General features: G+C 43.2%; 1 protein-coding gene across 2 annotated transcripts in view; it reads left to right on the top strand.

Annotated features, from left to right (window-relative positions):
• The first annotated feature begins 1,524 nt into the window (after positions 1–1,524).
• LOC118223163 (dedicator of cytokinesis protein 2) overlaps positions 1,525–26,738 on the top strand; it is an 81,662-nt gene continuing 56,448 nt past the window's right edge. For both annotated transcript variants that reach the window (XM_035409374.1, XM_035409373.1), the window contains exons 1-23: positions 1,525–1,680; positions 4,585–4,668; positions 5,208–5,248; positions 9,414–9,469; positions 9,726–9,822; positions 10,725–10,873; positions 11,092–11,227; positions 11,914–12,071; positions 12,615–12,696; positions 13,251–13,386; positions 13,712–13,787; positions 14,417–14,493; positions 14,598–14,848; positions 15,581–15,679; positions 16,634–16,706; positions 17,102–17,205; positions 18,746–18,932; positions 19,357–19,454; positions 19,727–19,816; positions 20,052–20,152; positions 21,309–21,443; positions 24,882–24,990; positions 26,177–26,247. In XM_035409374.1, coding sequence (XP_035265265.1) covers positions 1,638–1,680; positions 4,585–4,668; positions 5,208–5,248; positions 9,414–9,469; positions 9,726–9,822; positions 10,725–10,873; positions 11,092–11,227; positions 11,914–12,071; positions 12,615–12,696; positions 13,251–13,386; positions 13,712–13,787; positions 14,417–14,493; positions 14,598–14,848; positions 15,581–15,679; positions 16,634–16,706; positions 17,102–17,205; positions 18,746–18,932; positions 19,357–19,454; positions 19,727–19,816; positions 20,052–20,152; positions 21,309–21,443; positions 24,882–24,990; positions 26,177–26,247 — 2,453 coding nt within the window. In that variant the 5' untranslated portion in view covers positions 1,525–1,637. The remainder of the gene's footprint in view (positions 1,681–4,584; positions 4,669–5,207; positions 5,249–9,413; positions 9,470–9,725; positions 9,823–10,724; positions 10,874–11,091; positions 11,228–11,913; positions 12,072–12,614; positions 12,697–13,250; positions 13,387–13,711; positions 13,788–14,416; positions 14,494–14,597; positions 14,849–15,580; positions 15,680–16,633; positions 16,707–17,101; positions 17,206–18,745; positions 18,933–19,356; positions 19,455–19,726; positions 19,817–20,051; positions 20,153–21,308; positions 21,444–24,881; positions 24,991–26,176; positions 26,248–26,738) is intronic.

Genomic DNA, 26,738 nt, shown 5'->3' with positions numbered 1-26,738 from the left:
CTGATCTCCACTGTTATGAACTGTAGGTAGATTACAATCCCTGCTTTTAGATGTCTGAGAAGCAGTCAGCATTACTTTCATATTAGGTTTCAGATCCCCGTGTTCATTCAACCTGCTCCAGGTGAATCAAAACTCCCATTGTGACAAATTCAAAAAAGTGAGGTAGAGCTAGACAAGAAACACTATTAGTGAGCCTGGAGGAGGAAAAAAAAGAAAGATTTATCAACACCTACATAAACTAAATATGTAGATAAAGGTCTGTTGTGACTCAAGGGCGAAGAAGAAGAAGAAGAAGAAGAAGAAGGGAAATCCTGGTGTTGCTGTCTTTCTTTCCCTCGTCCGTCTTCATTATGGGTGACTCCGGCATTTGTTCCGCGGTCTGTCAGCGCAAGCCGGCCCGCTCTGTGCCAGCTTCATTAATCCCGCGCGCTGCGTGCCTCCCGCGCGGTGACCGTTTCCCCTTGAGTAAACAAGATGGCGCTTTCACTCCGTTATCAGTCCACAGGTTTCACTGATTGTTGTGGGACTTCATACAATGCATCTACAAAGCACGGCGTGAATAACCACCGTAGATATGGTGAGTCATGGGGACTAATGGCCACACACATAGAAGTGCCCTTTTATCTGTCCAATGAATCAACTAAATGCCTACATAAAACACAGGACTACACAGCACGGTCCTCTCCTTACACCTTGTTCATGGCTCCTTATTCTGCGTACTCCCTACTACAAAGAATCCCAGCTGCCAACTCTACACGCTGCTCCATACTGCCTCTCCCTACTCCTAAATTGCTACCGTCCTGTTCCCATTTGCACACTACCTGCAAAAACACTTCAACAGAGAAATGTACAGAACAGGTTCGGTAAGGGTAAACAAATCTAGCATCTAATGTTAAGCACCTTACTGTAGACACACAAGCCTTTCCTTCGAAACATTATACCTCTTTGGTACTCCACGAATGGATAATGCCATGTGGACATTGTACATAATCATGTATAAATAATAAGAATGAAAATGAATGCCGTGCATATTTTCAATTCACATATGCATAAACTTTCTTAAATATGCCTCCTCAGCACAGTATACAGAACAGCGAACACATCTAAACAAACACACTCAAGCACAGTCCACCGTAAGGACCGAAAGACTTTGTCCTCAGAGAGCATTAGTATTCTAGTACAGTGGAAAGAGCAGCCTCTAGTGGATACATTATGTGATTTCATTGGCAGTGTTAGGTATTCACAACTGCATTATAATTAAGTTAGAACCAGGTAAGCTGAAATTCGGACACATTTAGTAAGATGTTTATTAAAATGTAAAGGTCATCATAGGTTTTGTGGATGGATGCCTGTATATCAGGCCATGTATTAGAGCCATAGAGTTCAGAACATGTCGTGATTGGTGGCAGGGAAGGTAAGATGTCTACCCTGACCGTGAGAGAAGAGGAAGGAAGGAGGGGGGAGGGAACCTTCTCTATGAGAAACACAGAAGTGAGAGGCATACCGGAAACTGTCAGTCAGACACCCAGAGAAGAGAGAGAGAAAGACAGGCAGAGAGAGAGAGGGAGAGAACGAGAGAGGGAGAACAAGAGAGAACCATAGACAAGAGAGAAGAGGTCAAGAAAACTTCATCCAACATGGCTCCTTGGACGAAGACCACTGTGGAGAGATATGGCGTAGGTAAGAAGCTCTCTTCTCACCTACGCGGGTGCAAGGGTATCAACTGGTCCTAAGTCCTCACTCAGATGCTGCTTTGGACCACACTTCCTGTTAAACAGGATATGGGCGGGTGTGGTCCAACAGACACAGCAAAACTCATAGCAATGCACATGCATCATGTCAATATGTAAATATATTTGTTTCCTCAACTTAATCTGAGATTATAGCTTGAATTGTAATGACTGTCAGACATAGCATGGCTCCTAGCACCAGTTTAGGCCTGGTTAAGGGTGATGGCTTTGTTACCATGCAGACATTTGACGCGATCTTTCCACTTAATACCACATCCCCTTTGTCTGTTGGTTTTGCAGTAAATTCTTTATTCTACTACTCTATATCATTAAGGCATGCACATATGAAGTTATTCAATATAAGAATATGAAGTTAAAATTATGATTGTCAGGACTGGATCAGCAGGAAACATGATTATGACTGAAACATTCCCAGACTTTAGAAGCTTTGATCTGAGTTTCATTAAAACTCAATAGAATCCTGTGGAATCGTAGTTCTGGTTTCAGTCAGATGAGAGTAGTCTGGTACTGCCAAATAAACGTTTTCCTGTGGAATCCATAGTAGTACCTGACAAGTGCCACACCAGTAGAACAAGCTGTGATCAGACACTAATATGGATTCAGTAAAGTCTCAAAGCCAGTCCTGTGGCTGAGAGACAGTAGAACATGCCTGCTTTTCCTTTGGCAATCTACCCTTTATCAAAGTTTTTAGATTATCTGTGTCATTCCTATAAAAACAGAGCAGAGTGAAACACATTTCTTGCAGAAAGTAGCTTGTCATTCGGTGGGTGTCATCTCACACAATTCAAACTATTGAATACTGAAATAAACAAATGCATATGCTGCATTACTGATAGAAAAGCCGCTACCAAGCACCTGACATCCAACACCTCATCCAAAATGATGGGCATTAATGTATCCACCCTTTGCTGCTATGACAACCTCCACTCTTCTGGGAAGGGTTTATACTAGTTGTTGGAGCATTCCTGCTGAGATTTGCTTCAATTCAGCCAGAAGAACATTATTGAGGTCAGACACTGATTGGGCAATTAAGCCGGTATCGCAGTTGGCTTTCCGATCGATCGCAAAGGTGAAGTCCTGAAGGAATACAACAAAAGGCTCAAACCATGGATACTTCTAAAAGTATAGGTTATCCATTCTTTTTTTGCTTTGATATCTTTACTGACATTTTATTTTCAGTCAGTTAATTTTAGAATGGCATGATTCAATATATGATTTGGTGAATTAGTGATATTTTTCAGCAAATCCATGCCCTTTCATCTCTTACATTTTGCGAAGCAATTGATCGTTGTTTTTAATGAAATGCGTGGTAAGAGACAGGAAGTGACTGAGAGAGGAAGTAGCACTGTTTTGTGCTGCAAAAATAGAGCTGGTATACCACTTTAAAATACAAGAACATTAAAGGTACAGTATATACACTCTGCTTGTTCTTATGAATTCTATGCACTTTCATTCAATATTTACATTCTAACTGCAATGGCATACAATGTATAAAATCTATGTGCACTCACAAAGGACACTAAAGAAATGCATCCTTTGGATGCAATACAACACTAACATTCTGCCTATTTTCTTGGGAGCATGACAGTTTTTTAGGACAGTACGCTACCTGGATTAAAGGAGAGTTCTTTACTTAAAGAGAGGTTTCACTGCAATACCCAGAATTCAAGAGTGCAAACTGAACGATTCAACTCAGTTTTGGTGAAACCTAATATGATGGTAGTGTACTAGTGTTATCTCATGGTCATATGTCAGGTCATATCTCAGGTTCTATAACCTTTCTAGATATTGTACAGGCTAGCATCTGAAGACAAAATGTGTCTTCACTACTACTCATGCCAAAAAAGAAATAGGGATTTGTATGGACATCTTAATTTACCTTTTCAGCAGCAAGTTAAAGGAAGTTGACTGCAATTCCATGTGGTTGAGGTCAAGTGTTGTTTCAGCAAACTCAATAGGAAACTGCAGAGAAAAATCTGTTAATTTTTGCTTGAATAATTCTATTTTAAAAAGCTCCAAAAAATGTTTATTCAGTTGGACTGGCACTACAATAATGATTGAGGACAGTAGATAAACACAGTTTCCTGAGTTCAGACTGATTATTTTCTTAAATGAAAAGGCTGCTACAGACAAGAGCATTAAGTTGAAGAAAAGACCAAGACAGCAAATCAGAGAGGTCATTGTCAGTATCAATGTGTCATAAAAGATTCTCTCTTCACAAAAATGACTCAGAGGAAATGGCAGGTAATTAAGGCCAACAGTGGCAGATAGAGAATTGGGTTAGCATGGATACAGAGGTCTAATTCACTGGCAGGAATTACACCTAAATACACTAATGACCTGCTGTCACAAGCTCTTGACATGCTGTTGCACTCGCTTTAATGATCTCCTATTGTAAGGAATCTCATCACGTTACAGATGCCTTAATGCCATTCCATTATAAAAGCTCTCATGATTTGCTATTGCACCCATTGTAATTGCCTGCTGCGCACAGGTGCACGTATACACACACACACGCACACACACACTTTTGACTTGCTATTAAATGTGCCATAATCGCCTTTTTAAAAAATGTGCTCAAATAACTTGCAATTATATGAACTCTTGTACCCTACTATTGTGCCAACTTTCATTCTGACTGCAACACATTGTAATGGCATGTTTCAAGTGATCTCAAGATTTGCAGTTACACCACCTGCTGGCATGTTAAAAATGAAAATCATGCTTGTCAGACTGGAGCAGTTTAAGGTGTTACGACACTGCACTTAAAATGAACTTGAATTCTCACCGCCCTCTCCTCCATCGTCTCTTCCGTCTGTTTCTCCCTACCCAGCTAAGTGGAATTTCAGAGGCAGTGGGGAGAAGCACCTGTCTCTGGAGGTGGGGGACACTGTCCACATACAGGAATCCTGTGAAGGCAAGCATTTCAGCCCCCTCACACCACGGGGGCCTAACCCCGGCATCCAAGGCAAAAATAAGAGACAGCAGTAGTTGTGCAGTACCACTTGAAGCATGGGGTTGCCAAGTATGCAGTACTATTGGCTGCAGTCCAGTGACAGTAAGAGTGCAAGTTTACAGTCAGGGACATGCATGTCTGGCAACCTCCAACTCATGCTTGTATTTACATCGCTTAACAGAGCAAACATTGCTTCTGTCTAGTCATTCGAAGTGGTACCACACTTAGCGTGCAGACCATAGATATTGTCTAACATTTTTGTACTTGTCAGAAAGGGATGAAATTGGTATCGAGCTTATCGTCTAACTATGGGTAAGATAGCCAAAAAGCTAATTTAATACCAAGATCAGTTTTAAAAAGGCATTTATACAATAGTAATGTTAAAGAATAAACATATTTTTTCACGTCATGTCTATGCGAGAGTTAGTGCTTCTGTTCAGCATTGAATAAGCTGGCCATCCGCATGTTCTGCTCACGCTTTCTGTTATCTGTGGTTTCAGGCTGGTACAAGGGCTACCTGACCAAGAACAAATCACGGCAGGTAAGAAGATTAAAAAGTGTGGAACAAACAAAGATGCTGCTTTGGTCTTGTGTGTAACTAGCATGTTTATTGTTTTGCTACGGCAGAGCAGTGCCAGTGCAGTAGTGGAACTGAGTGGTTGAGGCATGTTCTAAGATGGCTGCAGTACATTTGTAGTATGGTCATGGCGTTATTGCAGTATAACTGTGATCTGATTGCAGTTTTGTTGTAATCAAGGGCAGGGCTTGCCTGTCATACACATGGGTGTGAGTCATGATGACATGAATATAAGACCTAAGTTAGTGTGTATGTTTGGGTACTCTGCCCCCCCCCCCCTCCATATGGATGTGCCTCACATATGGCACCCCCACCAATTCTGCTTCTGGTTGCAGTGGTCATTTATGGTGTTGCTGCAGCAACAAGCGATTAAAATATTCATCCAGAAATATATGCAGGGCTTGGAATTTCCACTTCTTAAATTGATCACATATATTGAATATTGCATACTGATTGCATGTACAAATTCTCTATAGATGGTACAAGGTACCATACTGGTTCAAAGGGACCTCAGACAGGAAGGGAGTCCGAACAGCAGCCTTGAACAACTCTTGAGGAGAACATTGGTCTTGGTGGTGTTTGTCTCAGGACTGGGATTGCTCCCTGATAAATAACAACCATAAATATATACAGACAGTGAATGTAAATGCAACCTCTCTCAGACGTGGACAGGGAGAAAATTCTCCAGTCAAAATGCTCTTGTTAACCTTGGTCTATAACGAGCAGGATGTAGGAAGACGTGTGTGATGAGCTGGACCTGGAATATAAGAGAAAGAACAAGACCTCCGCAGACTGTGTTTCACTTCTTAGCATGTGACCCCGAGGCAGGCTCTAGCATTTTGCTGCCCTAGGTGAAATCACAGAGCTGGGGGGGGGGGTTTGGTAGCAATCGTAGACTGGAGGTTGGGGGCAGGGGTTATGAATGCAATGCATTTGCACAGTTTGGCTTCTTTGGCGCTCTACAAAGTAAACTTATTGCTGTTCTGGTAAGGAAACTCCTGCTATATAAAATGCTACTGTACTAAAGAGAGCATGGGGTGGTCAGATAAACCAACCATGCTCTAAATGGATGCTTGTCGGTTTTAGTTGAAAATAGCGCCTGACCTAGCAAACTGCGTTAGCTTGAGTACGAGTGGGGGCATTTTGGATTACAAAAACAAGTACATAGACAAAAGAGCCATACAAATGCAAGTATTGGATATACCAAAAGTGAATGCAATGTAAGTACATAGTATATCGACATTTAAAACTTTTTTACTGAATCTTATTTGGTGATCTGAGGTACTGTTCTGAAAGCTCAGAGGTTATTAAAAAAAGTAAGTTTTATGATGTGGGTTTCTGTGTAATAAGTGATTTGGGGGACGAGGAGGCTCCTTTTATTTTACTGCCATTTATTGCCCACAGTGCTGATAAGGGAACAAGCGGCATTGTTGGCGTGAAAGCAGTCTGTTACAGGCACTGAGCTCGAATTTGTGTCGTCTTTTTGGCCCATTTTTTAATAAATGTTGGATCTTTGCTTTATTACCATTCTGTGGATTCTGGTGCCCATGCCACTAGGGGGCAATAGAGAAAGTGTTAAACAAACCTATTTGTTAACTACCCCCGCCTGTGAACTCCAATGTCTGGAGTTCAATACTACAGTACTTTCTAGACAATCTCAGCCTTCCCGAGTTAAGTAAATGGCATTCAGATCTTTCACCAATACAAGCAGGTCAAACCGGTCAGTTTTTGAACTGAGGAATCTTTAAGTCAGAGATTCTTCAGACCGCACATGCTGTCTCTTCAGTGTAATACAATGTAATAATGCACCATCTGTAAAAGCCTCCTCAGACACAAACAATTTGGGGAAAACATGCATATTCAACATTGATCCTGTCAATTAATTTGTCATATTGAGCAAAATCTTTTCTTTTTTTTACCTCCTCAACAGCCTCTGTCATCATTTTAAAACACTTATCATTACTCAGGGGAAGTGGCCAGGTAACCATTATCTTACTTTACTGTTTGGCATATTTATGGTCTCCAGCTAATACCGTCTGAAGGAAACATTTACATTTAAAGAATAAAAACAAGAACCACTACTCACTGTACTTCAATCAAATAAGATGGATGCATTCAATATTATATTTAACATGCAAAATATCCATTGTCAAAATGTTTTGAAAACTCAGTTATCTTTTCATAAATATCCTCCTATCTGTCAAATTATTGTTATCATTATTCCACTCTGAAATCTTACACTCTTGTAATTGCATGAAATCAAGATCTGCTGAAAAAATAAAACACAATTAAATAGCAACACATTAAACATCCTTCTCTACTTTCTAGAAAACCACTACTACTGTATGTAACAAAATCATACGTGAGAACCAACACCCTTGGATAGATATTGATTCAATTAAGAATCATAAAGGTTTCTAAAACTTTACAAGCTTTCCAAGACAGTTTTAGAAAATCAATACAGACTTCAGCTAATCTGGCACCACACAAACTCCCCTCCGGTTGTATAGAGCCTATACTCTTTCTTGGCAATAAAGCCATCCTTCTGAAATCATGAACACAGATTCAAGACAATACAGAAAAAAAAAAATACAATACAGCAAGTACAGCACTTTTCCTGGAAAATACATAGCTGTTTGGGCCCTCAGTTGACAAGGTCTATATCCCTGCAAAACTGCAGGGGAGTTTGTGTGGTGTCAGGTTGCCAGAAAACCATTGATTTTCAGAAATTGTGTATTCAGTATATTCGCAAGGTGATGTACAGCACGGTTTATACGCCCGCCTGAATGAACCGAAGCCTGGATTCTAGTGGTGCTGACAGGGAGACGAGCCAACTGGAAGTTTCAATTGTCCAGACTACTCATAATTATAGCACTGGATTGGGGGTTGAGTAGAGCAAGTGGCTTCACAACTTTTCTTACTGTACGTTGCTTAGGAACAGGGCCACTGACACAATGTTCACTGTGTGAAGGAGAGCTTGTCATCCAGGGTGACAGCAATTTCACACTCAGGTTTAATCGGAGATGCCAGAAGCAGGTGGTTTTCACGGATCTCAGCATTTCCTCTTTGCCCATGTGAGGCTGTAGCAGATGGTCAACTCAGCACATTCTCACCAGAGAAAATGGGCATCTGTATCTGCTTGGTCATTCTTATTCTTAAAATAAATAAATAAATAAATAAATAAATAAATAAACACCACCCCAGTTTTTATTCATAATAATTGTGAGATCTCCTGTCTTTTGTCTACAGTTTTTATAGATTTATTCTGTGAATATTATGTAAATATATATATGTATACATAGACAATAATACTGATAATAATGAACCAATTTTATTAAATGTTTTTTTATGAAGCACAAATGAATACTAATATAATTGGACTTCATATGGGGCAATTATATTTTTTTACAGAAATTTCTCAAATGCCAGGAATTCTGGGAATACCTATAGTATGGACATCAAAGTGAAGTGAATGGGTTGGCTAGAGCAGTATGCCTTACAAACAATTCTAGCTGAGAAATAAATCTAAATTTTTTCTTTTCAGGGCATGTAGCATTACCATGCTGAGTTCAATGAATATTAATGATGAAGGGATGTACTCAGTCAGACTTGAAATTGTGGATATGAGAAATAGTGTGTTCTGTGTATTGCAATAGATTTAATAGTTTATTTTGAAAACCTTTGGAGGAAAAAAATATGTGAAGACAGCCGTACGATGCATTGTTATGGCTACTGATGTCATGAGCCAAAGGAAAATGTGCTATTTAAGTGTTGGTGAGACCCATACGCCTGTCAATTTGTCAACAGAGCTAGGTTTTGGTCATGGTTAAAAACACATAAAAATGTTCTATATTTTGGGTATTAAATCTGCACCAAGAATTTGCCTGTCCACTGATCACCAACTCAAATGAGTAAATATGAATTCACTAGTAAAAGGAATAAACTGCATTTGCAGGTAAACTGTGTAAACTGCATTTATTTGTCTTGATGCAGAACTGCAACTATGTGTGAAATACCAGACAGGTGTAGCTTTGATCTACTCCTGTCTTTCCTTTCTATTAGGTGTATACTCAACTGTTTTATTGTTTTATTGTTGAAATAAATGCTCTGAAAATGATCTTCTCTACAGGGGGCATTTCCAGCCAGTATTGTCCACGTGAAGGACGTTATCATAAAGAAAAAGGGGTGAGGTTCTTTTTGGAACTCCAGCAATCACTACAGCAGTCATTGAGCTGTACTGACACTACAGCACTGACCTGCAGCACTGACAACACTGCACTGACCTTGCAGGACTGACACCACAGCATTTACCCTGCAACACTGACAACACAGTACTGACACTGCAGCACTGACACCACAGAAGTGATTACATTACCAAACTGACATCACATCTTTTTTTCACACCAAAAAAAGATGTGATAATACCTGTGTTTGTCTGTAGTGGGCAAGATGTGGTGACTTCAGCAGAGATGCCCCTAGTAAAAGAGGTGACCACCACACTGCGGGAATGGGGAACTATCTGGAAGAACCTTTATGTGGTAAGGACTATGCTCTGTAGCTCCTGCATTTAATTTAACTACAATTGCTTATAGTGTATTATAGCTGTATAAACTAGCTCTGCCCTTACCTGTAAAAAAGGGGAATTATGTGCGCAATAAATGTACTAAATCCATCCGTCTTTTAATCGGTTCTTATAACTAATGTTGGGATTTCTATCGCGTGAGCCGGGCACCCGTGCCACAAATTTGACTGTGGTGCCATAACTCTCATGTTGACGACAAGCACTCAGTGTAATGTCATAGAATATGAGTCCAATTGGTTTATCCAACTGAGCCTCCTGCTCTCACAACTCCCTCTTAAATCCAGTTCAGTTTGCCATATCGCTGGAGTTCCATTTCAACTACGTCAAAGTGAGAAAGTCACGCTTTGAATTAAACAACTATAAAACCTGGCTTAAGGCAGTTTGCTGTAAGTAAAAACAATCGGTTTTAAGAATATTGAGTGGAACTGAAGTGGAACTGAATGCATTTAGTGGAATTGAAATAGTCGATAGAATGAAAGCGCAGATGATTGAATCTCTATATTCCCATTTTAAACTTGAAAGGGTAGTTTTTGTGTGCAATGAAGTATGTTTTATATATTTACGTAAGTTGTATTTCTAAGATATTTTAGAGGTTTCCGATGACTTGGCAGCTGTTGAAAACATACATTAACTAAACATACATTACTAAAGTATTTTTTAAAAACCCAAGATAACTCCCTACACTAATCAGAACGAAACTCAACCCTGGTGCAAAATCATGCATGTTTTTTATAATTGTGTGAGTATAAGGGGACATCATCTCCAATGCATCTCTCTCTGCTGTATATATTTCCCTATCTCCCCCTCTCCTCTACTTCCCTCCTCTCTCTCTCTCTCTCTCTCTCTCTCTCTCTCTAGATGAATAAAAAGGAGCGTGTGCTGCAGGTTCAGAGGCTGATGTGGGACCTGATGGAGTGGCGCTCCCAGCTACTGTCTGGCACGTTGCCCAGCGACGAGTTTAAGGAGCTCAAGCAGAAGGTCACTTCCAAGATCGACTACGGCAACAAGTAGGGAACCTCCATGTGCCACCACGTCCCCGTACCTCTGCCCGACTTTCCCCAGCTAACATTAATCACGGCTATTACAGCAGACAGCAGGCCCAACATGGCCACATACGGTAGCAACCTGCGCGACTGTCCGGCCTCACTTGAAGTGGCATGGGTTGCTACTGTTACAGTGCTGGTCCTCACAAATTCAGAATCAATAGGTGGCTTTTCTGTCGTAGGATCCTGGAGCTGGACTTGGTGGTTCGGGATGAGAACGGGAACATCATGGACCCGGAGAACACCAGCGTCATCAGCCTGTTCCGGGCGCACGAAGACGCCACCGTGAAGATCACAGAGCGCATCAAAGAGGAACAGGTGCGGGAAGGAGAGAGGGAAAGCGAGGGATAAGAGGGTGGAGAAGGACAGGAAGACAGGAAAAGTGAACAAGTGCCTGATGTATAGTGGCACAGATGTAGAATGATGCTGGGTCTTATGGTATGGAGGACAGAGAGTGCTAAAATAATAAATAAATTCATATTAGTGTAAATATGTAGAAATGTACAAATCAACACATACAAATTATAAATATAAATACATTATGTAAAATAGATAGAAATAGAAATAGATAATATGGAAATAAATGCAGAAAGATATATTGATGTGCATATTTTTTTATTATTCATTTATTACTTTATTCATTTGCACATTTATTTCCACATGTATTTATTCAGCTTTTTCTACTTTTATTTATGGTTTTCTTATAACCATCTACCCGTTTCAATCTACCCATTGGGTCCAAGTAGCTAAAAAACTCACAGACAGATGTCTTCACCATTCACTATGCACTGGTAGCATTTGGTTTGCACCCGGTTCTTTATTTAGTGGACACCCGCCTGTCTAATTTTGGATAAGTAATTATTCAGAGAAAAGACGGACAGGTTAGAAGCTCCTGGCCAGGGACGTAGTAATTAATTTATTTATTTATTGCACTCTCAGTCCTTCATAAATGTAGTTACTCTAATGTGTATGTGTTTGAAATGAACTCTCTGTCCCACTTTCAGAGTAACACCCAGGCAGATCACTCAGGGATCTCTGCGAGGATCCAGTCGTCCCCCACTCACAGTCTCTACGTCTTCGTCCGCAACTTTGTGTGCCGCATCGGAGAGGATGCCGAGCTCTTCATGTCCCTCTACGACCCCAACAAACAGGCTGTCATCAGGTCGGGAGGGGAAATACTTTGACCCGTTCTCCATTTCCCGCTGTTCTCTTCTGCCCTCTGCTGGTGTGGAGGTATCAGTGACACCTGTAAAAAATGTGTTCCAGATGCTCATTCTGTCACTCGAGCGAGAAAGAGCAGCGACGCCTACTTTTATTGGGATTTTGTGTCTGCCTCTCTTTTCTCACATGGTCTGTTTCTTTCTGCTTCCTGTATCCTCTCTTTCTCTCCCTCTTTCTTCTTCCTCTCCTCTCACGCTTTCTCTCGCTGTATCTCTGTCCCACACTCGCACTGGGCATTAGAGGCGGCTGGGTAATATCCCATTATGCTGTCTGTTAGAAGAGCTGTGTGATCTGACATTCATGACAGCTGTCAGTCAGACCTGTCAATCACATCTTCTTACACCTGAGGCAGTTTATCCAAGCTCAGCCACCACACAACAACTTTGCTGTGACGATGCGTGTGACACGAAGGCGTGTGCTTTGTTTTTTCAGTCCGAAAGCGCTTATTCAATTTTACCTCTCTTCCTCTCACTCCTCCTCACAGTGAGAACTACCTGGTGCGGTGGGGAAGTAAAGGTTTTCCCAAGGATATTGACATGCTGAACAACTTGAAGGTTGTCTTCACAGTAAGTAATCACTGGAGAAGAACCACCTGTTCCAGCTAGAGTAAATTCAAAATGCAAGATGGCATGAAGCAATGAATTATTCATTCACGCGGTCCAATTTAATACGAACGGGCAGGGAATTACGGCAACGTGCGCTATCAGTGGGAACATCTTTTAATTAGATGTTCTCAAATATTTTTATACTACGGCACTCTACCTCAGCGTGCTATAGCCTGTATCATGAACACAGCCTGTTCTCTCTGGGCAGCCATGCTTTCATTCACTCTATAGTGAGGCTCCACACACGGATTCCACATCCTGGAAATAATTTGTCTTTGATTAATATCTGTCATGCTAGATGGGTAATTTCCTACCAGCACTTAATTGGATAATTGGTGGTGAAATTCATGGCATGTTATATTAGGGTCTTTCGGGTGAGGAACATATAAGCGCATCGTAATTTGGACTGGCGTTACATTGTTACACCCATTCCATTTGCTTATTGATATTAGTTCTGGGATTGTTTGCTAGTTTTAGAACTGGTTTTGTTCTCTCTCTCTCTCTCTCTCTCCCAGGACCTGGGAAACAAAGACCTGAGCAGGGAGAAGATCTACCTCATCTGTCAGATCGTGCGGGTGGGACGCATGGACCTGAAGGAGACGAACACGAAGAGGTGCACGCAGGGCCTGCGCCGGCCGTTCGGAGTCGCAGGTACGGCACGTCCGCGGCTCCGCCCACTGGCCCCGTGGCCCCGCCCACTGGCTCTGGTGTCCGTGTTGAGGCAGGTCAAACCAAGGTCGGTTTTCGGATCTCCCTTTATAATCTGGCGCCTCGCCCCGCCGAGAATGTCCCTCTGCTGTGGAGTGTCCCGGTGCCTGGACAGGTTTCGGTTCAGTTTCGATTCGGCGCACATGCTTCTGTCTCAGAGCAAGGTCCCACCCACGCCACATTAAGTACCTGTTTATGTGGGCTGTATTTAATGCTGTTTTGCAATGCAGTATCCTTTCTGCACTGACCCTCTCTGCTCTACATGCAGTAATGGACATCAGTGACATTATCAAAGGGAAGACGGAGTGCGACGAGGAGAAACAGTACTTCATCCCCTTCTACCCGTAAGACTCTTTATCGTCCTCCTCCTCCTCCTCCTCCCCTAGCCCTCTCCAGGAAATATGGGCAATTTGCAGAGTCGGGTCTCGGACCAGTCGGACGGGGAATTGTGGATTGATCTTGTGTTATTTCGGGGGAAATAAGTGTCTCTTGCTTCCCTCCTTCCTGGCATTTTATGATGAAGTGCAAACCCTCTTCTCACAGGCTGCAGTGTAAGCACAGCCTATGCAGCCTTAAAATGGAAAAATGCATTTTTTATCCAAAGCATAAACTGACATGAGAAAGCTTAAAAGAATATACTGGTTGTACTGATGCTTAATTTCAAATTCATGCCCTTTCAATTCAAAGGCTCAACATTTACATATGAACAAAAATGTTAAAAAAAACATGCACAAAATGACTGATTACTTACAGCAATAAGTTTGTACTGGTGTTCCCGGAAAAAGGTTTATTTTTATAACACGGTTCCCTGTTTGCTGGTAAGCAGCTCAACGGCTCAATTCTGAAACTGGCATATGGACTTCAGTTCTGGTTCATTACCGAATTACTGTGTGGTTTGCTTTGTGGCAATTAAAATGATTCATTCTCTCTGGCTCTGCCTTCCTTTCTCTCTGTGTGTTTGTTTTCTTCGCAGGGTTGTGGCCGAGAATGACTTTCTGCACGCTCTGCTTAACAAAGTGACGACGGCCCGAGGAGACAGCGGAGGACAAGGTCACTCCCTTTCACAGGGCCGTTAGCGCGCCCACTAAACCGTAATTATCACGTCTGCGGCTGAACTATCCGCAAAAAAAACCGAGCCCTCTTCTGCTCCGCAGGGCTTTGGGTGACGATGAAGGCCCTGGTGGGCGACATCCTGCAGATTCGGAAGGAGTACCCCCACCTGGTGGACCGCAGCACCGTGGTGGCCCGTAAGCTGGGCTTCCCAGAGATCATCATGCCGGGCGACGTGCGCAACGACATCTACCTGACGCTGGCGGCCGGCGACTTCGACAAATACAACAAGACCACGCAGAAAAACGTGGAGGTCATCATGTGGGTGTGCGACGAGGAGGGCAAGGTGGTGCCGGTGAGATTGCCTCTTCGTCTTCCTCTTCCTCTTCATCTGGGGTGGGATCAGAGTGGAGTCCTGGGTACCTGTGTGTCCGTGTGTGAGCGTGCGCGATTGCGCGTGTTCTTTTGGTTGTTCTGAGAGTGCGTCTGTGCTTGCGGGTGAAACCCGGACGGTGTCTGGAACGGGCTGAGTGCCGCCTGCTGGAGGGTTGCTGAAATGCAGGTTCCCATTAGATGATGCACACAGCCCACAGACACTGCTCCTGTGGGGATATACTGTGTCGTACGCGGCATGAATAGCCTCCAAGCGGCCCTGATCAAACTCTCTGTTGCCATAGGGGTCCATCACTGTCTGTCCCTGGGGTGGGTGCAGTAGAGCTGAGAGGCAATAGGAGGGGTTGAGAGGGGAGCCGGGGCTGATGGGATTGAAAGGAGGAATGATGGAGTGAGAGAGTGTAAAGTGGGGAGAAAACATATAGGGAGGTGAGGAACTGTGAGAGAGGGTCAGAGATAGTAAAGAGAGAGCAACATGCTGTGGATGGATGAGTTAGAGATTTTGGGAGTGGGAGGGTGGGGGGAGTATTTAACGGGTGTAGGAATGGGTTGAGCTCCATGGGCGTGGCTGGTTTTGGTGGAGCTTCATGGTGAGGGTGTATGGGGAGGACTGTGTGGGTGTGGGTGGATGGGGAAGACTGTGCAGGTGCGGATGGCTGCGGTGCCATATTGTGCCATTCTGCCTCCTCCCCAGAACTCCATCTGTCTGGGTGCCGGAGTTAAGCCCTCCAACGAGTACAGATCTGTCATCTACTACCAGGTGAAGCAGCCTCGCTGGATGGAGACGTTCAAGGTGAGGTCTTTACCCAAAATCCCCAAAAAGGTAACACACTTTCCACTTCTGTCACACCCTCTGAGGACACGAATGAAAGAGAAACGGAGGGATGGAGGCCCATAAAAAGAGCACGAGAGAGAGAGAGAAAACGTAAGAAAGGAGAGGGTCGACTGAAAATGACAACCCTCTTTCTCAGTGTGACATTTTTCTGACTGGTCCACTTGAGCTTGAAAAGGACTTGTGTGTGGGGATGAAAAAAGTTGTAAAATGGTTTCTCCGGGACGCACCAGCTCTCTCGGCCCAATTTTATTGTTCACTCTGTTCTCTGAAGAGGCTTAGAACAGCTCAGTACATTTACGTGCTGGGTCGTAGGTCCCTGCAAGGATTTTAAGGGAAAGATATTAAAGTATGCTACCAATACCTGGCTAAAGGAAAGTGTCTCATTATCTTTCAAGTCCATACCTGTTAAAATCCCTTGCAAGCACACAGGGGCTGAGTTTTATTTCCGTATGAGGATTTTTTTATTTATGGAAGACCTGCTTGGTTGATTAATTTTTGTGTATCATACATTGTTAACATAAGATCCTGTGTAGCTTCTTATACATTAAAATATGCCGCTACCATTTTGCCTCCACCATTTTTTTGGTTTTATTCAGATGTTGTCTCTGTACATAGTAATGGACAATCACATTTCATCCTGTCGAAATATTTTTAGATCACAGAACTGAACTGAATAATTATGAGAAAAAAACCCATCTGAGAAAACTTCAAAGGAACTCCATTAAAGCATTGCTAATTGCCTGTTGTTTGGGGGTGGGAGGGGGCATGAACAACATGAACTGCACATTTACACTTGTATTTTGGCACTTGCACTAGTATATTTGCAGTTGTACTATTTTTCATTCTGTCATAATAACCTGGACTAGACATTGAAGTCGTGTACTCGTTCTCACAATGTCCTCCCACCACTAGGTGGCAATCCCGCTGGAGGAGATGCAACGGATTCATCTTCGCTTTATGTTCCGCCACCGCTCTTCCCTGGAGTGTGAGTGCTTCCCATTGAATTCTATGATGCATACGCTCTATGGTGCTTCCCTCCACTCTTCTTTCAATACCTTCAGATGGGAAACTGTGACTTGGACCCAAGCCAACTGCAGCTGAACAACTCTCTCTACTGTTCTGTTTTTCCCTCTCCACTCAGTTACACTTTTCCTTTCAAATTACTTTATTGGAAAGATAATTATAACGTTGTGTTTCCAAAGAAATTACTTAAAGTAGACTAGTAGACAAATAGCAATGGAAGCAACAGGTTGCCTATCTTCTTAAATTGCCACTCACCCCCCCCCCCCCCCACACACACACACACACTCATTCCTGTTCTCTCTCCCCATTTCTCTCTTTTCATTCACATAACCTTTTTTCTTTCTTTTTTTCCCTCAGCCAAGGATAAGAGCGAGAAGAACTTTGCCATGGCCTTCGTGCGTTTGATGAAGGAGGATGGTACAGTCCTACAGGACGGGATTCATGACCTTGTGGTCTTCAAGGTCAGCAGCCACTTGACTTCTACATTTTCATTCATTTTTATTACACCATAAAACAATGATATTTATTTTAAAAATCGTCCAATTAAATCAAGCCTGGTTTAGCATGTTAGAAATGTGCGACCCAAGCACATTTAGTATGGTGTGTTTACTTCAGCCGTTGTGTCAGACACTCTGTGAAACCTCATTTTCATCGATTCAAACCTTTGCCAACCGCCATCGTGTCTCATTACGGTACAGAAAATTGACTTAACTGTGACTCCGTGCCGGATTAATCTGGGAAGGTTTGTTTTGGTTTTGATTGAATTTCGCATGCCCTTAAAGTGACTGCGCGTTTGATTGAATCTGTGCCCCTGCCTCTCACCTGCACTTTTATAAATGAGGACACTGTTCTCAAATAGTTTTTTATCTATCTTCATGGACTTTTGAATCTGGAACATCCACCCTCATTGCATTTATGGCCATAAAATCTCCCTAGAAGACGAATCATAACACAAAGTGTGATATGACTGACAGCGTGCTTCAGGTCACTGGCTCCTGAAGTGATTAGGTTCTCGTTGAGCTTTATTTTGCGGGCGACCATCATATTGAGTGGATGTGCCGTCGGGTCTGACAGAACCGCTCCAGGGAAGACACGTTCCGCCGCAGTCTCTGTTCTGTGGGCGACAGCGGAACAATGTCCCTCGTACAAAGTAAGAATTTAATTTCCTTGTCGTTTAGCCGAGGCCCAGGGGCTGCACACTTGGTCTGTCACTACTGCCGTACAACTCATTGACACAGATGCCGAACAGTGTTTGGACCACAGCCCTGTATCACTGTACTCCATGATCGAGCGATTCTGAATTGTTCCTATTTGGATTCTGTACCCACACTCTGTATATATTATTTTTATGATGCTATTGATATTACCCCCTGTCAAAGTATTTTACGGAACAGTCCCCCATGCCAAATGGATTGTAATACTTTTTGAAACCAAAACAACAAGCCCGTGGTTTCCACTTAATTTGTTTGATGTACTTGTTTGTTTATTGCACTATAATGTATATGGTGTTAATATGGTCAGTGATGTGAGAATTTGGAAAACAGACAATTTGACTCTTATCCAAGAAGCCAATAAGGAAACCCAGTATTGAGCACTACATTTACTGTATAAAAACCCTGTTACTCTTCACACAGGTGTCTCATTTCTTTCTATTTGTAAATATAAGGGTGATTAGGCCTTGGTTCCCGATCTCAGGGAAACACTCGGTGCTAAGTGAGAAGCTGACTAGCTCCAGCCTCTCTTGATTAAGGTTTGCTGTGTCTCGGCATCTTAATGCTGGTGCTATCAGCCCACAGCCCCTTAATGGCCTTAAGGACCTGTACTCTTAATTCTATCAATTTCCAAGGGCTTGTGGAGGCTGAATTTCTTTAAAAATGTTCCTTCACAGAAAAACTTTATTCTGTTAACTTTTGCTCTCTTCTTTTTCTACCTCCCTTTGTCTGTCTCTCTCTCTCTGCTCTGAATTCGTCTCTGTCTCTTTGTCCTGGTGTCCCTCCGCAGGGGGACAGTAAGCGGATGGAGGACGTGGGCTCCTACCTCTCCCTGCCCTCCACGCGTCAGCACGGCGATGTCCACAAGGGGGCGGGGCTCATGCGCAGTGGCAGCAGTGTGGGGGCGCTGTCAATCAGCTCCAGGGACAGCTTTACCATCTCCACCCTGGTCTGCTCCACAAAGCTGACTCAAAATGGTGTGTGTGTCTGTGTGTTTGTACGTCTGTGTGTGTGCCTGTGTTTGTGTGTGTGTGTGTGTGTGTGTGTATGTTTGTATGTCTGCATGTGTGCGTGTGTGTGCCTGTGTGTGTGTGTGTATGTTTGTATGTCTGGGTGTGTTCGTGCGTGTGCCTGTGTGTGTGTGTGTGTGTGTGTGTGTGTGTATGTTTGTATGTCTGCATGTGTGCGTGTGTGAGCCTGGGTGTGTGTGTGTGTGTGTGTGTGTGTGTGTGTGTGTGTGGTATGTGTACTTATGTGTTCATTCATGCAGGATTCCAAAATATGTAATCATCTTAATATCAGTGCTCTTAGACAATGAACTATATGTGCATGTTGAAGGAGAATACTTATTTCACCATGTAATCGATGCATCCTTTCTGTCTCTCTCTCTCTCCTTAACAGTGGGTCTGCTGGGCCTGTTGAAGTGGCGTACGCGTCCTGAGATGCTGAAAGAGAATCTGGAAAAGTTGAAAATGATTGATGGAGAGGAGGTGGTGAAGGTGTGTGTGTATGTGTGTGTGTGTGTGCCACACTATCTCCCTCTAGCAATCTGGCCTACTTTGGAATGTTCTGAGTTCCTGTGCCATTTCTACTGTCTCGACCTGTCCACAGGTTCCTCTCTCTTACTCGGTTTGTTTATCTGCCCTGTGTAATAGTCAATTCAGTTATATGTCAAATACACAGTATTGTTCAAGTACATAAAAAATATGCTAAACTTACATGAATCTGTTAATAATTTAACTATATTATGTTTGTCCTTTTCCATCTCCAGTTCTTGCAGGACACTCTGGACGCCCTGTTCAACATAATGATGGAGCATTCCCAGACTGATGACTACGATATCCTGGTGTTTGATGCGTTGGTGCGTATGTGTGTGCATGTGTTGTGCACATATTTTCAGATTTGATTGATTGTGTGTGTGTGTTTTGTACAGTATGTGGTGTGTGTGTTTGGTTTGTATATGTGCTTTGTGTGTGTGTACGTGTGTGTGTGTGTGTGTTTGTGTGTTTTGTATATGTGCTTTGTGTGTGACTCTGAGAGTATATGTGTGCAATGTCAGCCTGATCAGATGTAGGAACTTTCCCTCTCTCTTTCAGATTTACATCATAGGTCTGATTGCCGACAGGAAGTTTCAACACTTTAACACAGTGCTGGAGGCCTACATCAAGCAGCATTTCAGTGCCACACTTGCTTACAAGTATGTTTTCTCTCTCTCTCTCTCCTGTGATCTAAAATTGCACCCCTGTATATTTCTTGTCCCTGCTGTGTGTCTGATGTTCAATGGTTGGCAGAGTTTCAGACAAATGTTTACCCTCACAGTCCTGCACTTCCCTATCCAACCAGCAAGTGGCAGTATGCATGCATGTGTGGGCAGTAAATCACCATTTGATCCATGTGTCCGACGGCTGTTTTTTTTTTTTTGGGGGGGGGGGGGGGTGATGGTTTCAGTCAATGTAGGGCTTTTCAGAATTATGGTGCTTTGTCTCTGAGGCTTAATTCCCTGTTTACATTGGGGAGACACAGCAGCCTGTGCCCCGTGCTCACTGTTTGCCAGAGATTTCGTTCTGAACCGCAGGGTCATTTCGGTTTAGCCAGGGTCCTGAAATATGCACTTCATGCTGAGAGAAGCTCTGCAGCGGGCTGTTAAATAAACTCTGATGTATATTTAAAGCTATTCTGCTATTGAAACTTTTAAAACCAACATCGCGCCCATCAAAGGGCTCTCTCGGTAATGGTTCCTGCAGAGCAGATTATATTGTTCAGCTTTTATCCAGTGCAACTTCCAAATATCCACCCCCCCCCCCCCCCCCCCCCCCCCGACCCCCCTTATCACTACATTACTGTTATTGTTTAGTGCGGCTAGCAAATCATCCATTGCAATTAGAGCAGATTTTTGGTCCAAATACTTAAACACAGCCCTGCACTAAAGTCCCTGGTGTACCCTCTGTAGGCAGAATGGATAGCCGTGCTCTGATATTATTGCAGTCATTTTCAGTACCTGAGCAACAGAGTGCTGCCCTCGTCATCTTAAGCGAGCAAAGGTTCAGGACAAAGCTGGCAGCCAGCACATTTTAGTGTGAAAATGACACACAGAAACATGCACACACACACACACACACACACACACACACTCACACACACACAATGGTTCTTGTGTCCAGAATTTCGCTCTGACAGACTTGCATAAATTACTTTTGCTTCATACATCGAGCCTCTTAGAGAAGAGTTCGGCCAGCTAGCTTGAACATTGGCCTGTGAATTGCACGGGCTCCCAAAAGTACTATGCATCACGGGCATAAATACTATCCCTTCTCTACTCCTTCCCGATACTGTGCCATTTTTCTTCCCCTCAGGAAGTTGATGTCAGTGCTGAAGACTTATTTGGATGTGTCGAGTCGTGGGGAACAGTGCGAACCCATCCTCCGGACACTGAAGGCCCTGGAGTACATCTTCAAATTCATCGTTCGATCCAGAATGCTCTATTCACAGTGAGTGTTCATCTTCCAGGAAGGGCTCAACATAAATAATAAATGACATCTGAAACACACATATTCTAACGGGAACTGCAAATCCTAAAGCATTTAAAGTATGCACACACATGTCCACGCACACACACACACACAGTGGAACAGGAGCTACAGATATGATCATGTTATATTGCTACTGCAACACGTCATAATATGAAGTCATAATATGAGCCCAAATGGGTAATATTTTCTATATTTTGTAAGCATGTGCATTCCGACGCACATGCATGTGTGTGCATGTGTGCGTGCATTGGTGTCAGTTTCAGTGACCTCGTGTCTTTTCTGTCCGTGGGGAGTTTTCCAAATTGCCCTTTGTGTCCAAACAAAGGGAGTCCCGACACCTCCACACAGTCAAACCACCCCTGCATTCCCACCACAACTGGCCACGCCTGCTAACCCCAATCAGGGTGATTACAGAGCTTATGCCTCTAATGAGCAGTGATGACAAAATACGGCGTTAATTTAGAGGACTAATTGTCAGCATCATTATGCACAGCTGCGGGATAACAAACACTTTTAATTAGAGAGCAGAATTTGATTAAGAAGGATTTTGGTAATATGCTTTATCTCTGGAAGAAACATCGTGCGTACGTAAAACAAAAGTGACTATGTGTGTGGGTTACTGAAGTGTATTAAGTGCTGAGTGCCGGTACAGTCTATATTGAAGCTTATGGAGAAACTTAATCATACTCTGTTCTGTTTCAAAGCCCTCGAGTATTCTTGACAAAATCCCACAACAACATAAATCAGTTATTCAGTCTTTTTTTCCTCCTCATTATACTCACTGCCCCCAGGAAAATACAGTACACAGAGGTGAGATGTTTGATGTTACGGAAATATTCCTCTTTTGAGGGAGGAGTTTACTTTATCAGGGTGCCAGTTTGTGTGGATCAGTGACTAAGAGTTGCTGTGGATCAATGATGGACAGTTTGTGGATCAGTGTAAGTGTGGATCAGTGATTAAGAGTTTTGCTGTGGATCAGTGATTGACAGTTTGTGGATCAGTGATTGGGTGTAAGTGTGGATCAGTGATGGACAGTTTGTGGATCAGTGATTGGGTGTAAGTGTGGATCAGTGATGGACAGTTTGTGGATCAGTGGTTGGGTGTAAGTGTGGATCAGTGATGGACAGTTTGTGGATCAGTGATTGGGTGTAAGTATGGATCAGTGACTGACAGTTTATTAGGATCTATTCTGGATCCGGTGGCTTCCAGACTGTAGATACATGTTGCATCCACATGCAGGATTTTTCTTTCTTCTTCACCTTCTCCTGTGGGCACTCAATTGCTGTTGTGCCACAGCTAGTACCAACTGGCAAATATTTATTCTTATACAGTAAAACAACTTCCAGGCCAAGAAAATATGCTTACACAGCTTTGCTGATGAAAAATTTGATTGGATACATTTGAACAGAGTTTGTGGACAGGACTGCACCTGGCCATAAAGACGGGGGGCGTTGATGGCTCCTCACGGATACCTCAGACAAATTGAAATGGGGAGCTGAAAGAAATAAGGTGTTGTGTTACAGAGATTCTGGAGGCAGTTGGCATGAGTGGGGTAAGGTTCATGGCCTGTACGGGGAAGCCATTTTAACAAGTTGTGGTAATAGTAGGGGATTGTCTGTAATGGTCTGTTCTCTTGAATCTTGTTTCCATGCTAATAGTTCCAATATAAGGACATGGCTGTCCTTGTTTTGAAACTGTTCTGTTATGCTGTTCTTAAGAGAATCTGATGCTGCTGTGGCAAAAATGAATGACATTGTTCGTAATAAGCAGCGATACAGCCGTGTACACTGTCCAGATAGAAATGGAACAGTGTTTATTTATGAAACAGTGTTTATTTATATGTGAGGAAAAGTAGATCAAATCATTTCCATATCCCAACAAAAATAACAACAACAACAACAAATTAATGCATTCAGCGATGCTTTTGGACCTCTTGTTGATAGAATTTCTGCTATAGGTTTTTTCTATATAGAATTTTCTAATAGAATTTTTCTATAGGTCCCAGTTAATTTGGCTATTTGTAATGCAAGAATGAAGAGTCTTTTTGTAGTGAGCAGCCCGTCATAATACTGGCCCTGTATAACAAAATACTGAAATAAATGCAGTTTTTTCACCTACAGAGTTATTTGAGAAACTTGATGCTTCTGGTTTATTTTTTAAAGTGCTTATTTTCTCAGTCTCTTCTTTCTCATTGTTTCACTCTTGTTCTCCTGCAAATTAAGGATGAATTACAGGGTCGTGACTGATAAGAGAGAAGGAGTGTCTTCATTTTTAGAACGTTCTCTGTTGTGAGTTCATCAAGGGATTGATTATAGAACTAATCTGATGCATCTGGAGCATATTTTCACATTAATTTCTGCAGATCCAGATAAAAGCCAGTAATCCTAACAATCAAGGGAGTTGTGTGCGTGTTTGCATTTGTGTGTGCACGCGTGTGTGCGTGCGCGTGTATGTGTATGTTTGTGTGCGTATGTGTGTGTGTGCTCAAGTGTGTGTGTGCGCCTATGTGTTTCAGTGCACTTGCGCATGTGTGTGTTGGCATGCGTATGCGTGAGTGTGTCTGTGTTTGCGCAGGGTTGGAGGGGTGTGTTAATACAGAGTCAGAAGATTAGAGATGACAATGCCCACATTAATCACGCGGGGCTCGGTGATCCTCAGCTTTACAGAGAATTCTACCGCACATCCCACCATAATCTCCATCCTGTACAGATTCCACCCTACTGCTGCTCTAATCAACATCTGCACATCGTTACTGTATACAGAGATACACAGAGGCAGGGGGAAAGAGAAAACTGCAGCGAGTAGAGAGAGATGCCATGGGGTAGACAGGAGCGATGGGGGGAGAGAGGGCAGGGAGGACGTGTAGAGAGAGAGAGAGAGAGAGAGAGAGAGAGAGAGAGGATGAACATCGTGAATGCATCAGTCAGAGAGATGTAACACAAGTCAATACTGTTCAACTTTGTCTTTGACAGCAGGCTAGAACAACATAGCATTGTGTAGCACCTGGCACCATCCTACAAGATATAGAAATCTGTTGCCACTTGAAAGGTGACCTGGTTATGTTGTGCAAACAGGAATTTAGTTCTGCTTGTGAAATGCTTTCAGTACTGGGCTCTGGCAGTAATTTGAAAGCTATAGTTAAATTAGAGCTCTTCAACTGATAACTCACATGAATATATGACTTTAGCTACACCAAATTTTTATATAGTTCTTACTCATGGCAGCGAAGGAACAGAAAGAGAGTAGCAACGAGGCAGTATAGTGGTTAGGGATTAAGACTGCTTTATTACCCTTGAATAAGTTGCCTATCATGAATTGCTGCAGTAAATTTTTTTCGGCTGCCATGAAGGAAAAGTATTAATTTGTACCTCTCTTTCCATCTCTCCTTTCTGTAAGACTGTATGAAGGGAAAGAGCAGACTGAATTTGAAGATTCTCTGAGAAGATTGTTTGAGTCCATCAACAACCTGATGAAGAGTGACTACACCACTACCCTTTTGTTGCAGGTACCGATGCACCCACGGTGGTTACAAACACACATACTCACACACACACACACACACACACACACACAAACACACACACACGTGATCACACAGACTCACAGCAGTGCACGCTGCCTGTGTGGATGCAGGGTTAAAGGTGGTGTGGTAATTCAGGGATCTGATAGGGAGTAAGTATGGCTTAGGGGACAATGCCCTCTGTAATCCTGGGCTAGGTTCTGAGAGTCACAACTGTACTGTAAACAGAGTTTTGTAATCCGCACTTTTCCTGCAGCTCTGTCACCCTTCCATCCCCTCATCCATCCCGCCTCCCAAATTCACTGACACGGCACCTTTGAGAAGCACACATACACATCTGCTAACATGCACACATTTAAATTCATGCATCTCTCTTCCCAACAGTGCACTGAGGACATTCCATTAGGGCGGGCCAAAAATGACCACATGACCCGTCCTATGTAAACATCCTGCGGCCCACAGCTCCTTAATTAGGGTTATTTGCATATTCAAATGCCAGTCACACATGCGCACACACATACACACACACACACACACACACACACACATATATCATGGGCACATTAAACAATTACACAACACAAGCCACTGAAACACACATGCCTTACCTGCACACCAAAGAATACACACGTACATCATATGTACAACACCTGCACGCCAAACACACAGACTCACACTTGCACTGCAGAGCACCAGGCTGCAGCAGTCTGAATGGTAATTGGCTGCAAGGTTGTTCTGTGTCCTTTGACTTGACTTTGTCCCCTTGTGAGTCTGCATCATGATTAAAGATCAGTTTGAAGTTGGAGACGTTGAAAGATACGCAAGCGTTAGCACTGCAGTAATCTGTAATCATCACCCATCAATCCTGCAATCATCATCACTTTCGCTTTACTTTTAATGAATATTCATAGTTTTTAAAGAGAATATCGTGGAAATTAGCACTCATTGAAATTGCCTTTAGACTTCAAGATTTTTGGACATGATATATCGTACGTGAATGCCTTAGATTTTTTAATGCTCAAACACTTGCGCAGGTATGTAAATGCGTTGCATGTTTACGTATGCGCGCCTGTGTGTGTGCATCGTTGCTGCGTTCGTGTTTGTATGTGCGCATGTGAACTGCGCGTGTGCTGACAGGTGCGCATGCTCAGGTTTACGGTTGTGTGTCCAGGTCGCTGCGCTGAAGTACCTGCCGACGGTGCTGCATGACGTGGAGACCGTTTTCGATGCCGGCCTGCTGAGGTGAGTCTTTCTCTCTCTCTCGCCCCGTCTGGGAAAATGAACGGGAGGCAGGGACTTCACGAACGCTGCGTCAGTCACCGGACACCCCCCCCCCCCACCCCCCAGACCTCCACGCCAAAAGACCCAGCCCTTCTGCAGCAAGGTTGTATATTCACAGCACTTGTCCTTGGGTCGCATTCTCTTGTTTAATAAGGGCAAATCAACGAAAGGGCAAAGCAAAGGACAGACAACCCTTATTGCCTGCTCCCCTCAGCAGAGACAAGCATATCTCCTGTGATCTCGCTGTTCTCACCTTCCAGTGTCCCACACTGTCCCTCTACCGCCAAAAAAAAATGATGCCCCGTGAATAATACCACACTCTGTATTCAAAACCATTATTTGTTCGTTTATCAGCCCCGGGGAGAGTTAGCCCTGGCAAGGCCGAGGTTTGATTGCGGACCGTGGGGCGCGTCAAGTGCATCAGGGACTGAGGATGGAGTGATGTATTCCGC

Source organism: Anguilla anguilla, chromosome 3 (genome assembly GCF_013347855.1).
Source record: "Anguilla anguilla isolate fAngAng1 chromosome 3, fAngAng1.pri, whole genome shotgun sequence".
Lineage (NCBI taxonomy): Eukaryota > Metazoa > Chordata > Actinopteri > Anguilliformes > Anguillidae > Anguilla > Anguilla anguilla.
This window is presented reverse-complemented; position numbering and strand designations above follow the sequence as displayed.